The 14,192-nt window shown below is 48.4% G+C and overlaps 1 protein-coding gene across 1 annotated transcript in view; it reads right to left on the reverse strand.

Moving 5' to 3' along the window:
• Positions 1-304: 304 nt before the first annotated feature.
• Reck (Reversion-inducing-cysteine-rich protein with kazal motifs) overlaps positions 305-14,192 on the reverse strand; it is a 46,958-nt gene continuing 33,070 nt past the window's right edge. Inside the window, exons 12-15 of the mRNA XM_077659903.1 lie at positions 13,553-13,657; positions 12,439-12,619; positions 3,690-4,099; positions 305-1,721 (exon numbers count right to left, since the gene is read on the reverse strand). Coding sequence (XP_077516029.1) covers positions 1,156-1,721; positions 3,690-4,099; positions 12,439-12,619; positions 13,553-13,657 — 1,262 coding nt within the window. The 3' untranslated portion in view covers positions 305-1,155. The remainder of the gene's footprint in view (positions 1,722-3,689; positions 4,100-12,438; positions 12,620-13,552; positions 13,658-14,192) is intronic.

The following is a 14,192-nucleotide window of genomic DNA, read 5'->3' on the forward strand; positions in this document are numbered from 1 at the left end:
CCTAGAAGCAGAACAAAGTGGCCGGATTTGCGAGGAAGTGACCGTACGTGATTCATTTCATTTCATTTTATTACCTTAACGGCCTCAATACGGGGTGTAACTTAAGGGGTGGCAAGATTTAAAGAAAAACAGTTACCATAACAGGAACTTTTTTACATTTTCAGCAAACTGTGATGAGCATGCGCAATGAAAGCAACGTTGTTTGAAAGGCCATTTCAGTCTGCAAATGCAATGCCATCTTAGTTTATTCATCTTCATTGATAAATTTTAAAGGGCTTCTAGGCTGCCCATCAACAAAGTGCTGTTTCTTGAAAATAGACTACAGCGTGTGAACTGCAGCTTCATTCATTCATTTCCCCTTTGACAAGAACAGCCGGCGGAAGAGACATATTACTGTTATCACGCTACGAATGGCATGCTGCAGACATGAAGAGCATGAAGGCTTGCGACGATAATAAGAAAGTCAGAAAAAAACTGAAAACGCTAGCAAAAAGAATTTTCAGTCAAAGCTTGTTCTTTCGGTTCTCGGTACCACTAAAGGTGCACGGTAAACACGTGGCAACAGCTCTCGAAAGACATTAAAGATGTACATATATCCGCGATAATGGACGGGTGCGACTCAGATATGGGGGACACAACAACTGCTTTTGTGCGTCAGCATGCGCGAGCTCATATTTTCGAACGACCTAAACTCTCAGGGCGCCAAGAGGGCTCCGTATTTAACTACTGCATATTCTCTGTCGCTGACCCGTGAGAAGATAATGCCATGAATGAACACACACATTTCCTTGGTGGAGACCATAGCTTGGCAATGCCTCAGGGGCAAAAATCAAGTCTTCACGTTTTTCCCTCGCGCGGCATCGTCGCGTGAAACCGTGCGCGAAGCGTTCTAGCACTCGATGGAACGAGACAGGTCTATCAGCTGCGGGAATCACGCCACCAGAAGTTATCTTGGGTGCGTCATCACAACCTCTCGGGCCATTCTTCAAGAGGTGTTTATAAAAACGCCAACACCGCCAGTGCAAGGAGGCCGTCAGGAACAGCGACGGCATGTCCTTTTGGTGCGGACAGCCGGGCTCTTTATGTCGCCCATGCGTCTTGTGCGAGCTGCATCTCAGCATTGTATTGCGACTTCAATCCTGGCTGGTCTAATGATCAGCCGCGTTCTCGGCACACGGCGATTATTGATCGGCGGCTCACAGTCCGCCCAGCCGAAGCGGCGTGCGGCGAAGGCCCTGGCTTTGGTTGGAACAAGAACACTTCTGTTGTTCCCTGCGGCCTGAATAGAGGAGCGGGGTACACAGCAGTTACTACCAGCAAAGGCAGCAGCACAAGCAGCAACAACGATGCACTCGTGGCAAGCCTGCCAGCACCAGGCGCCGACGATGTGGGTTCCGGGGTTTGGTCCAGCAGCCCCGCCGATCCGGCCACGGCTTCCATGGGGACGAGGCTGAACAACGCAGGACTTCGTACGCGCACCAGAGCATCCAGGCGCTGCGCCTCGGCGCGGCAGAGAGTCCACGACGCGGGCCGAGACGTGGGCATGACTAGTAGCGTCAGGAAGCCCGGAAGCGCGGAGTCCAGGTGCCCGAACAGGTCGCACTGAGTGCTGGACAGCTGCGCACGCAGCCACCACAGCAAGGCGGACAAGGGGCGCTCTGCTTCCTCGTCGCTTCCGTTGTCCCGCCAGGGGCGATCCAGCACCAGCCGCAGGCCCCAGCCTGTCATGGAGGAGGGTGTGCCGCCGTTACTCAATGAGTGAGCAGAAGAAAAAAAATAACAGGGTGGTTATGAGAGTGTGATGCGATTGATCTAGAGTTAGCTGGTGTCAGATCGCGAAGGAATGTAGAGATATTAGAGTTGGTGTATTAAACTGGATGCTCTAACCACTAAGAAACTTCCACTAAGCTTCTTGGACTAAGAAACCGCACTAAGAAACCGCAGCGATTGCCTAGTGGTTAGCGCATCCGCCTCATGTGCAGGTGATTCTGGGTGGGAGATGCTGTGCTCGTGGGTGGGAGGTGCACTTTTAACGGTGGATGCACGGCGATGGGTGTGCGAACGACGACGTCAACTGCGAAACAGAAAATCAGCCATGCCACCACTCTTGGATCACGTGATCAACCAAACATGACTAGATCATAACCGTGTTCACCTGCTGCTGCAACAACAAAGTTGTAAGCAGCAATACTAATGTCTCTACATACTAACCAAGCTACTGGCGATAGCTTCTTGGACTAAGAAACCGCAGCGATTGCCTAGTGGTTAGCGCATCCGCCTCATGTGCAGGTGATTCTGGGTGGGAGATGCTGTGCTCGTGGGTGGGAGGTGCACTTTTAACGGTGGATGCACGGCTATGGGTGTGCGAGCGACGACGTCAACTGCACAGAACTGAGCAAAGCGCTAATAATAGCTAACGCTTTTGTAAAATGTATAGCTATGGCCGAGCTTTGAAGGTGGTCGCAAATGGGTCACCGGCACGCCATAAGCAGACGGCAGCACGAGAGGTTCGCCGGAAAGGACCGTACGCGCAGTTTAGGTGACAGTAACCTTCCCTATCGAAGGCGCGGAAGTGTTTATTGTCCTTGCCTTTTCTGCGATCTTCACCGTGCAGCATGGCGCCATTCTGAAGGACGCTCGCAGAAAACCGCCGTGCTCGTCAATTTAGGGAACTGTCACAGAACGCTTTCTTTCACTGGCACATTCCTTACGAAAAATTCTGATTTGTCACAGCGGTGTCCAAGGTGGCTTTTTACAGCAGTGGTTGCAGCACGCTTGTCGAAACAGAAAATCAGTCATGCCACCACTCTTGGATCACGTGATCACCTAACTACTATGACTAGATCATCACCGTGTTCACCTGCTGCTGCAACAAGGAAGTTGTTGTAAGCAGCAATACTAATGTCTCTACATACTAACCAAGCTACTGGCAATGGCTTCTTTGACGGAAATGACAGTAAATCGTTGCTAGTATATAGCCTTCAAAGCGGGTTCTTTAACGCACACTAATATCATCCGTGTGCTGTGCGATGTCAGTGTATGTTAAAGGACCGCAGGCAGCCGAAATGAATCCGCGGTCCTCCTCTCATTGCCCGTATGTGCTGCTCCGGGACTTTTAATCACGCGTATACCATACCACAATATATACCAGACATGCAAAAAAGACAATTTGGAAGTCGCCAATACACAACAGTAACCAACTATAGTAGGATACAACTTAAAAAAAAAACAGCAGTTAACACTGGGCCACGGTCCGCGGCGTACTGTATTACTCCGCTAGCCAGTCACAAAAGTGAACGAAATCAGCTTTTTTTTAAATATTTGACTTTGTTAAACAAGCCAGGTATCAAAATTCTAGAGCTTATAACTTTTTTCTCATGGTTAGCTTTTTGTTTAGGTGACAAGAGAAGTTTTAACAACGGCCTGCATTTTTGTCGTGGAGGAATTCTGTGCGCCGGTCCTGAATGTGGGCGGAGCTTCACTGCAGACTTAAGTTGTATCCGACTATAGAGACACTGGAATCAACCGGACTCCAGAGGGTTCCCATTGTGTTTTGGCCACTTCCATTTTGAGTTCTTTTACTGCAGGGGTACACTATGTACCACTGCCATATGCCATACCGTAGACGCAACTGTCTTCAGCAGGCAACGCTGTCTAACGAATCCGAGTCAAGACGTGACGGTACACACCGCATACGGGGCAGCAGGCGCCAGGCAGCCGCTTCACTGGACATCCGCCGGAGGGCAGCGGCGGGCAGCGCACCCGTCCGCACTGGTCGGGCTTGCGTCGGTGCAAGCAGGGTCCCCGGTAATCGACCAGCACCCGCTGCGACCACGCAGCACATTCGCTGACGTACGTCTCGCCGTCCAGGCCGCACACGGGGCCCTTCGAGCGGCACCCAAGCTCGCAGGGGCCTCTGTGCGCCAGCCACGGAGCAGGGTCCCCGGGGCCGCGGCTAGTCATCAGCGCGCACACGCTGGAATGTTCGTGCCCGTCTGTGTCGCAGACGGGACCATAGCAGCTCCCGCTGCCAGTGGCGTTACCGACGCACACGAACTGCTTGCACGGGCCCAGACACGCACGACGCCACGCCACGCACCTGCGCAGTGGAAGAGCTGCTGCAGGCTAGTGTTGCAACGGGACATGCATTCAAGTATGGAAGACAGGCTGTAGTGCCGGAAATGACCGATGAAAAGCAACCAGCGCCCGAGAAATGGCACTCCACACTCGGGGCAGGTAAAGATCGCGGAAACTGATCCGTGTGGCAATGTCGCGCGGCCATGTATTGCCTGCTGTCATCGGGCCTTTGTCGGAGAAAACCAAAAACTACCAGAATAAATGTAGTCCACTGCAAAAGGAACAATGGCCGTAGAGAGCATAGGTCTCAATGACAAAAAAGCGAACGCTGGCGGCTTTAGTAGTCAGAAAGCATGATGGCGAAAATGGCTGAATGCTGCCAGTGGGGCGTGCACGTACGTACGGCTAGGCTACACAAGCGTGCTTGTTGTTGCAGCATTAGAAGACAAATCTATGCGCAACAAAGAGCGTCGAAACCGTCGAAAGTGTCCGAGTGCGGCCTGCGTACGTAAATACGCCAAATAACCTGCAGGGGATTCAAAAAAGTGCCGTGAGGACATTAAAACAACGAAAAACCGCAAAATATACAATACAGAAGCAGGGCACAAAACAGGACGGTTGTAGTGTCTCTTGCTTCTGGCCTGTGTCTTTTGGAGTTTTTTGTTCATTTAGCACCTTATAAATGGCTTACAACTATAACCTCCTAAGCCGTGAGGACATGCCACACATAAACATGTGACGGTCACAACTCGCAACAGAGGTTTAGCCGCCACTTGGATTCACAGAGACCTGGCCACATTATGACTGATGGTTAGTAATGCAATAGGGGTGACATATGGTATATTGCCCTGGTCACCTTGTGGCAGCGTGAACTACCTCAGAAAGAAACGCTGGGTGGGTACCAAGTGTGAGTCGTTATGTGACTTGTTTGTTCCAGTATATATATATATATATATATATATATATATATATATATATATATATATATATATATATATATATATATGCTTGTTATGCGCCCGCAAGTACTAGTTTGGCGGCTTCTCATGTACGGTTGATAATCTAGCGTATAAGGCCCGTATTTTAACAAAAATTTTCCCAGAAGCTTCACTCTGTCAAAAATTAAAAGAGGAAGATTGACAAAAAGGAAACATGTAAGTTGCAACACGATATATTTGTTTCAGACTGAAGTTACAAGATAGACGAAAGCTTCTCGAATTTCACTTTATTTACCTTTATAAGCCTTGCGCACAAGGTTGGTAAGATGACAAAGTCAGACTTTTTAACACAATAACAGCCAATATTTATCATCATAATAAGCCACAATTTATTCCCACAGCCATTATCTTGAAGAAGCTGCTTTTTGCGCTGCGTTAAGGTATTGGCTTTAATATCTGTTTGTTTCGAAATGAGCCAACAATTTCAAGAATGCCTTTTCGCAATAACCTCATGCGTGCGTGTTTCACACGCAACCCTTTTCTGTCGATCACTGCTTGACGCCACCGAAGCATGGAGTCCAGGAAGATGTCAGTAAACGTACAGACTGTTTCGCCACCTTTGCAGCAGCTGGTCGACTTTCTGTGCGGCGTTGCTGGCTTTTTTTCCTTCGGATAACACCAGATGCTTACCTAAAGACATTCAAGTGAAATAATCTCCGTAGAACGGTTTGACCATTCCACAAGGCCCATCGTACTCTTCTTCATCCAATTTCTCACAAGCGTATAAGAAAGCTTCGGGTCGCAATTCTGCTGAAACAAATATCCAGATCCCAGATTCATGCCTATGAAGGCATAACATTTTAAACTGTTAGTGGTTTAACATGGGAAATTGATAATAAGGTCCATTTAAATTGCTTTTCGTGGTGGCGTATACAACATATCTCATTGTTCCCGCCCGAAAACAATTTCGGTTCCTCTATTGAAATCACACTTTTCCTTCCGTCACCTATCCACGCAAGGTGTTCCTTTACCTGTATCATTATGGAGAGCAGTCCCTTTCACAAATGTGCGAGTTTTGAGCTGGGCACCTGTCGTTTAGCTTAGCACACTGCGCCTGACGTCTCACAGTCTATGAAGCCACTATAAAGACTCACAACAGGGCCAAACCTTCCGAAATGTCGATAACAGACAGTCTAGAGTTTTCAGGCTCGCGCGAACAGTGTCCTTCCGGACAACTTTGTTGGTCATTCTGGCGTGTCTCTAGACAAGATCGGAAAACCGAACCCCCACTGAACCTATATCTCTTCAAAACTAGTAAGGCGTGGACTGCGCTAATCTGAAATGCAGTGGAAGCTGATGGTGTTTCATACCGTATATCTGTGGTCGCAGATGACTGCCATTTCAGCAGTCTAAATGACGTTATGCTAAGCTCACACTCCACCTACTGCTTATAAAAATGTGCAGAATACATACAACCGCAGAGTATGTAACTTTAAAACGACAGCAGGTCAAGAAAAATTTATACAGACGGAAACTGAAAGCAGTAGGAAGTTCCCATGAAAGGACAAAAATGAAAAATCAAAAATGAACTGAAGGCAGAAGAGTTACGCTCCCAACAACTTCTGGCCGAAGAGGATGGCATTATTGCATCGTGACATACTCGGAAATAGCAAGCTGATCTTTTTAATTTGTGATATTTTGAATTTTTACTACAATATTGAAAATATCATCTTTTTTGTTCACTATACTGTATGTTTAGAGGCGTAGCGTACAGTCCAAAACTCGCAGGTGTCAAAAATATACCCACCGTGCTTGTCTCTAGGCCGGGCAGCTCTGCATCGCCGTTCTTTATCGCCATTTGCATTTGGATTGCATTTTCACGGAAAGTCCTCGAAGGGGAGAGGTACTCTCGCAGTCACCCCCTCCGGACCTTATAACTTCCGTGCGTGCTACAAGAGCCTCATAATATACACGACACAGTAGCGAAGCCCGCGAGCTGTGTAATGCCCGCAACGGCTGTACGACACATAATCGAATACCAGATGACGTTTTGGCCGTTACTGAAGACACGTGCAATTTCGCCCTTGGAAATTACAGAACAACCAAAGAGAAAAATGTGCCCCGGACCAGACGCACCGCTAGCTTAATTTTTTATCTTCAACGGTGAATCCCAGCATTTGACGCAAAAAATAAACACTGAGTTGATAGACAAGTTGTCCATAATCATGGCATTCAATCTGTTTTCCTTTTAATAATAATAATAATAATAATAATTGGTTTTTTGGGGGAAAGGAAATGGCGCAGTATCTGTCTCATATATCGTTGGACACCTGAACCGCGCCGTAAGGGAAGGGATAAAGGAGGGAGTGAAAGAAGAAAGGAAGAAGGAGGTGCCGTAGTGGAGGGCTCCGGAATAATTTAGACCACCTGGGGATCTTTAACGTGCACTTACATCGCACAGCACACGGGCGCCTTAGCGTTTTTCCTCCATAAAAACGCAGCCGCCGCGGTCGGGTTCGAACCCGGCAAAAATGCATTCTAGGTCTTGCACGCGAGATCCTTTTGGACCCACTTTTGAATCCTCCTTGTGCACACGACTCAACCAAATGTTCGTTGTTGTAAGAAACGATGCTATGGCTCTTTCTAGCTTCGTAGTTTACTTTTTTTTTGTCTGGCAGCAAAAGGCGCATTTATTGCTTAGAAACTTGGATTTAAAAATGTTCGCGCCCTTTGAATCACACTCGATCGTGACGCCAAGACCAAAAGGGACTCCGTGATCGTCGTTTGGAAGTGAGTGGCGGTGCAGCCTAGCCTCTGGGATCCGAGATGTCTTGACGCACTACAGTTTGCTTGCGAAAGCGGCCGGTGGTGGCGACACCTGTATTACATTGTTTTTTTTCTTTTCTAGCTTAATTAGAAGCTCTGTTTACAGTGAAAGTGGTGTCTTCGTCGTTAGAACTCGGTGATCTATCGTTATAGGCTAATTTCAGTTTTTGTTCTCAGTCATCAGTCACTTCACCTGCAAGCATGAAATCACAAGGGGTTGAGTTGAAAGGGTATGGCTTAATTTGATTGACCGCGATGGCATGAAAACCGGTCCACGGAATTGGCTGGAGGGTCTCATTTCAGAGGTACCTGTCGCTTTGTTTTTGAGTTGTATCCGACAGAAAAATAGTGCAGCCAATACGGTAACGCGTGGCCGTTGTTACCATCGCGCCATGCTTTCCAGCATTTGCCGTCCGGTCGTTGTTGCCGTAGTTAGCATATTTACAGTGCGAGAGTGCCAAAACTACCTAACAGTATGCTCGTGCCTGTTTGGCCAAGATCAGACGAAAGTACCGCTCTTGACACCAGAGGCAGAAGGAAGCAGAACCGTCCTCTGAGCATCCGGAAGCCGAACGGCTGCGGGTCTCGGATATAAACGCGGAGATAACCAAAAAGCTTAAGATTCTGGAGTGCAAATGACTTTTTTTTTACAAATATTAAAAAGAAAAGAGGAGTAAGGAGTGGCTTATTAATCGAGGAATGGATCTGAGCTTATTTGATTTGACTAAATGATTTACCCGAGCTGGAGCGGAGTTCAGACTGCTGACCAAAGGCGAAACAAATATATGGAGATAGGTTCGGAAACGGTATAAGAGACGGGACGTGAATTTGGTATGGCGGTAGAGTATAATCGCCTGGCGAATAATTAAAGATTTCATAAATACTGAACGTAATAGGTTCGCACCGGCAAACCAACACCGCCGCATAACTAGAAAGCAAGACTTTCAGACGCAACACGAATACTCGAGCAAGAAAAAGAAAACGGGGATGGCGAATTCCATTGATCGATTTGGAGCGGATTTCCTCGGTTCGCTAGAAGAGGTGGGGGAGGGGGAGGGGCAGAGGCGGCCTGCAGGAGAGAGAGAATGCCTGTTCCGCTAGTCGATTCGATGCAAGATCTCATGTTACGCTGGTCGATTCGCAGCAACTTGCTCCGCAGCACATCTCGGCCGCTCAGAAGGCTCAGATTCGAGAGGACGTCTTGAGCGCGGCGTCGTCGTCCTATCCTAGTCTGGCCCGGCAGTCTTCGCCATATCTCGGAGGTTCTACAGAAAACAGCTGCACGAGTCCTGAGAGTTGTCGGGCTGTAGACATGCATTTGGTGCTGCTTCTATTGTTTATCTTGTAGCGGCAGGTGCTGTGTTCAAATTTAGCGAAAAAAAAAAAACCACAGACCTCCGTTAACTCAAACATTCGAGAAGTGATCGAGTGACTGTATCGAACCTTAAATAAGTAATTTTCCGGATTGGAACCTCGGTTACCTTAGCAACGTGTACACGACGCATACTGGACATCGCCACAAGAACACGCACTAGCGTGGGAAGTTCAGAGGCGCACGTTGCTGCTCGGATGATATTTTAATCAACCGATGAATTTAAATTCGGCGCTAGGTAATTAGTTTTGACCACTTCTTCGGATGAAAACTAACTGATGCACAGTTTTATTAGCAATAAAACCGATTTTTAATTCCGGATGAACAACTCCGAGCGAATCTGATCCCTTAGTGGCAATCGGACCAAAATACGGGAAACTAAAAAGTTACGAGGAGTGCCTTCAAGTGATGCCAATAAGTAACGGTTGCTGGCTTTTCCACTTTCATTCAGGCTTGTCGGCTATCATGCGGCAGCTGTAAAATTCTTCCGAAGACTTTTCACCTTCCTTGCTGTCGCTTCTATTTCACTGCAAAGCTTTTTAAACAGATTATTCACTGAGCTAAACTGGCAATATCAGTGCTCGGGTTCTAAGGAACATCTAAGGAACAATTATCAGTCTAGCATGATGGAACAGAAGGTGTACGCAGAAAACAGATAATTTCTTTATAATGTGCTCATTCAAGCTCCTAAATAAATCGCTAGTCGACCTCGAAAGTGAAAGGTCGAAGCGAAGCGAAGAGTGGTCTTTCGTCTAGCTAAGCAAAGTGGGATGTTAACGCAGCCTGCAGGATAATAGCAATATTAATAATAATTGGTTTTTGGGGAAAGCAAATGGCGCAGTATCTGTCTCATATATCGCTGGACACCTGAACCGCGCCGTAAGGGAAGGGATAAAGGAGGGAGTGAAAGAAAAAAGGAAGAATAGGTGCCGTAGTGGAGGGTTCCGGAATAATTTCGACCCCCTGGGGATCTTTAACGTGCACTGACATCGCACAGCACACGGGCGCCTTAGCGTTTTGCCTCCATAAAACGCAGCCGCCGCGGTCGGGTTCGAAACCGGGAACTCCGGATCAGTAGTCGAGCGCCCTAACCACTGAGCCACCGCGGCGGGTATCAGCCTGCAGGAGCCAAACCCATTTTCCAGTGTTGTCTTCACCGCACCGTAGTTATGCGGGAAAAAATGAGAACCCGCCTTATCGATGCGTCAGCCAAGGAGGCCGTCGCTCTAATTCTGTGCTGCAGCGAGCGGAGAATGGAACGAGGAGAGAATAAGCAATAGCTTTGGGGCTCGATTATCGAGAAGCACCCGACCTTGCTCATGCGTTCTCTCCCACGCACACAACACAAGGGTAAAAGGAATAAATGCTCGGTGCCAACAACGCGCAGTAAAAACGGAGGTATACGAACAGGACTTATCTCAGCGTTTTATATTTGTCCTTTCCACGGTGCTGCATAACGGGAAACTAGTTGTCATGAATAAACCAGACGTCAATCAACGCCCACCTATCCCGCCCGTTCCAAGTTTCCCCGTTCACTGTCTTCCTGCTCGCCACCCAATCAACGGACTCTGTCAGAAGTCTTCTGAGCAGAAAAGAGAACCAAGAGGTATAGGTAGTTCACGAACATAATGATTTGTTCAGTGTTCGAGCAGAAACAAGGTCACCGAAGTAGAAAAAGCAAGCGTTATTGGATGCCGCGACGTAAGTTTATTCCAATGTCGGGGTTAGAGCTAAACATCACTGAGCAAGGCCTCACTCACTGGCTTGCTCCGTTGAGATAATTGCTGACACACGCGAGGTTCGGACCGCGTGTACCGGACTCATTCCGCCTATAGAGGACCATCAAAGAGTTTCAATGCGGAAGCAGCGCTTCTGTCACAGTGAGAAAGAGCCGGTCAGGGTGGCTAAAGCCTCCACGATCCTTGATCCACCTCCACACCCACCCTGCCCACCTTCACCATCCAGAGACGCCGGTCTCAACGCTACCACCAAACTCTAACCTCCAGAAAAATTCCGTCACGTGTGTGAAGGCTTGGTTATAGAGTAAAAGCATTCATTGGTGTAAAAACAAGAGAGTAATCATTGAGAGGAAATGCAACTGCTTTCGCAGAATTGTCGCATCAGCGATGTTTGACTGCCCCGTTATTTTTTATTCCATGGTTACCAGACACAATAGACGGTCACAGCACACATGCCTACTTCATGAGTATCTCAACCTTTAGCACTCAGTTTTTGTGGTGCCCGACAGACTTGATATGCACGACGAATCAACTATCTCGGGAAATTCTCTACCCCTCGGGGATTTCGTACATAGCTCTTCTTTCTTCTCTTAGAGTGCTTCGCACATCGCTGAGTATTTTAGACGTCGATTTTGAGTGGTACGCTGGAAGAGACCGCCATACTTACCTCGTTGTCCGTGCTGTGTAGCTGGAGAAGTTCTCAGTTATTCTAGTAAAGATATCGTGACCAGTGCGGCGAAAAGATCAAAATAATAACTGCGAGGGGAAAATAACAGAGGAAAAATAAACGCAGCGCATATGATTCTTATATATTTCCCAAGTGTTGTCAATACTGCATTCTCTTCACATTTTTTATCTTGCTAAATTATTTCTTTGCTCTTTTTTTAGTTTTTAGTGCGTTAGCATTACTATCCTCACTTTCGCGAAACCTCTGGGGTTATGTGATGCCGCCACCATCCAGGAGGCCTCCGCCCACTACTCACCCGCCTTCGCCCTCCAGTATCCTCAACCACAATGAACCAACCCACTTTCGCGTTCCGGAAGCTTCACCCATCGCTAATCACCCACATTCACAATCCAGAAGGCCTTCACCGTCCAGATGCCTCCACCCACCTTCAGCCTACCTACCATATCCTTTCAGGGGCTCACTCGCCACCTATCACCCACCTCCTCCGTCCAGAAGGTCCTACCCACCACCCATCCACTTACACCCTCCAGACGCCTCCACCCTCTAGAAGCCCACGCAACACTGCAGCGAAAAAGCGACAGCGAAATGCAATTAAACACGCAACGGGAAGGCGATCAGTGTAGAATAGAAACGTACAACCAATACTGGTAACGCAGATCTGTCGCATCCCATCGTATGATAGCCTGTCTATTTTTTTTGTTCTTGTAATTACAGCCACTCCCCTCCTTCGTGCAGTAATACCGTTTTGAGCGCCGTTGTAGAGGCCAAACAAGGGGACGTGCGGCAGGCAATACGTACCTGGGCGCGTGGGCAGGGCACTGTTTTCCGGCGCACGGGTCCGCCTGATGGCAAGGCCCCGGCGCCCACTGTCCCGGGGCGAGGCCGGCGCAGCGAGCCAGGCACGCGTTCCGGTGGGTCCGCCCGTCGGCTCCGCATACCTCGCCTTCATCGTCGTCGTCGGGGCTGCAGCCGCAGGACGCTGCGGTATGCCGGCGAATCGTTGTGGACCGAGTCAAATAGGGTTCATCGTTATTGTGCTCGGAGAGCTGACATCGCGAGTCGCGTACCAGGGCGCCGCCCTGAGCGCGAGCACAGAACCGGAGTCGCAGCTCGCGCTTTACCTCAAGCTTCACAGCACTAACGGAAGAAGACACGGTAGATAGGGCAGGAAGATAGGATTCTTGACAACACAAAACAAAGGGAACAAGGACTGAGAGGAGAGTCTTCGAGAGGATGACAAGTCATCTTGACGTAACGTTGGCAAGAAAGACTGAGGCATTCCCCTCAATCCTTGCTCCCTTCGCTTTGTGTTAAGTGAAGAAAAACTAGGTATCACGATTGCTGCACACCATTCAATAACGAAAGTTCGTGGTGTCTAGCTAGTCTTCAGTCCTCGTTTGTTAGCGTTCCGACTGCGTTTTGTCGTGCTTAAAACAACCATCTACTGTACAAAGCGAAACTACATGTTGGAGGTTGAAATGAAGCGCCATTCTGTAAAGAGTGTCCTGCGTCGAAGCACTTCGGGAATGTTTTTGCGATGCCTAAAGCATTTCCTTTCCCAGCTCAATAAGGCCTGCTGGGTGCTGAAGTGTTCAGCCACACGCTTTGCTTCTATCCTTTTTCTTTTGTGTGCGTGTGCTCGCGTGTATGCAGCCGTGTACCTTCTGCATACAACCCACAGGTTATAATTTATTAGCCCTTAGACAGGACGGTCGAAAAGGGCTCCCGGAGAAAGTTGTTTGCGTAGTGTATGCCTGGAACTTTTTGCTGAAATATTTGGGTACTGTAGTCTTCTCAGAGAAGATTCTTCGCTTGGATGTGGCGTGTTGATTCCCACCGCTTATAACGCATATATCCACCCTTACCGCTCACATTTCGAACAGCAATGCACGTTTAAAGGAAAGCGACTCACTGTCCGGGCTCAGGCAGTCAAGCGACGCACTGGCACAGCTGACATGGCCGGTATCATCGCAGCGACACCGCAAGCAGCCTTGCACCAGAAACCGGCTTCCGGGAGCTGCGGGATAAAACAAACTGCGTTCAACGTCTGGCCAACTGGTTGCCGTACTAGCCTGCAAGCTTTGAGGCCCGTCAGAGCAAGCCCAAGAAAGAGCGTTCGAAGGCCATTTGTTATTCTCCTCCTTGTTCACGTCATGTTACGCGTGAAGACATCATCGACCAAAAAACAAGAACGTGCCGAAGCGATCTGTATCTACTACGCTGGCAGGCCGCGCTGCAGCAAGGAGCTGATCGGCAGGCACATTAGTTTCGAAGTACGCCAGTCTACGACCATAAAGACAACGGAATGATTCCTTTCTACTTCAGGCCATGAAAATAATCCTATTATGGTAACGCCTGCTGAAATGAGCCGGACGTACTCTTGGTCAGAACAGAAGGAATTGTTAATGTGTATTCAATGAACAAAAAGTGAAAATGAGGAAGGAAAACTCGTGTAAAGTTCGGCTGCTTTTCAAAACAGGTTTATCTAAAGCGCGTTGACGGAAGGAAAACCGCTTCTTATTATTCCGGAGCCCTCCACTACGGCACCTCTT

The sequence above is a fragment of the Amblyomma americanum genome, chromosome 3 (genome assembly GCF_052857255.1).
Source record: "Amblyomma americanum isolate KBUSLIRL-KWMA chromosome 3, ASM5285725v1, whole genome shotgun sequence".
NCBI classification, from domain to species: domain Eukaryota; kingdom Metazoa; phylum Arthropoda; class Arachnida; order Ixodida; family Ixodidae; genus Amblyomma; species Amblyomma americanum.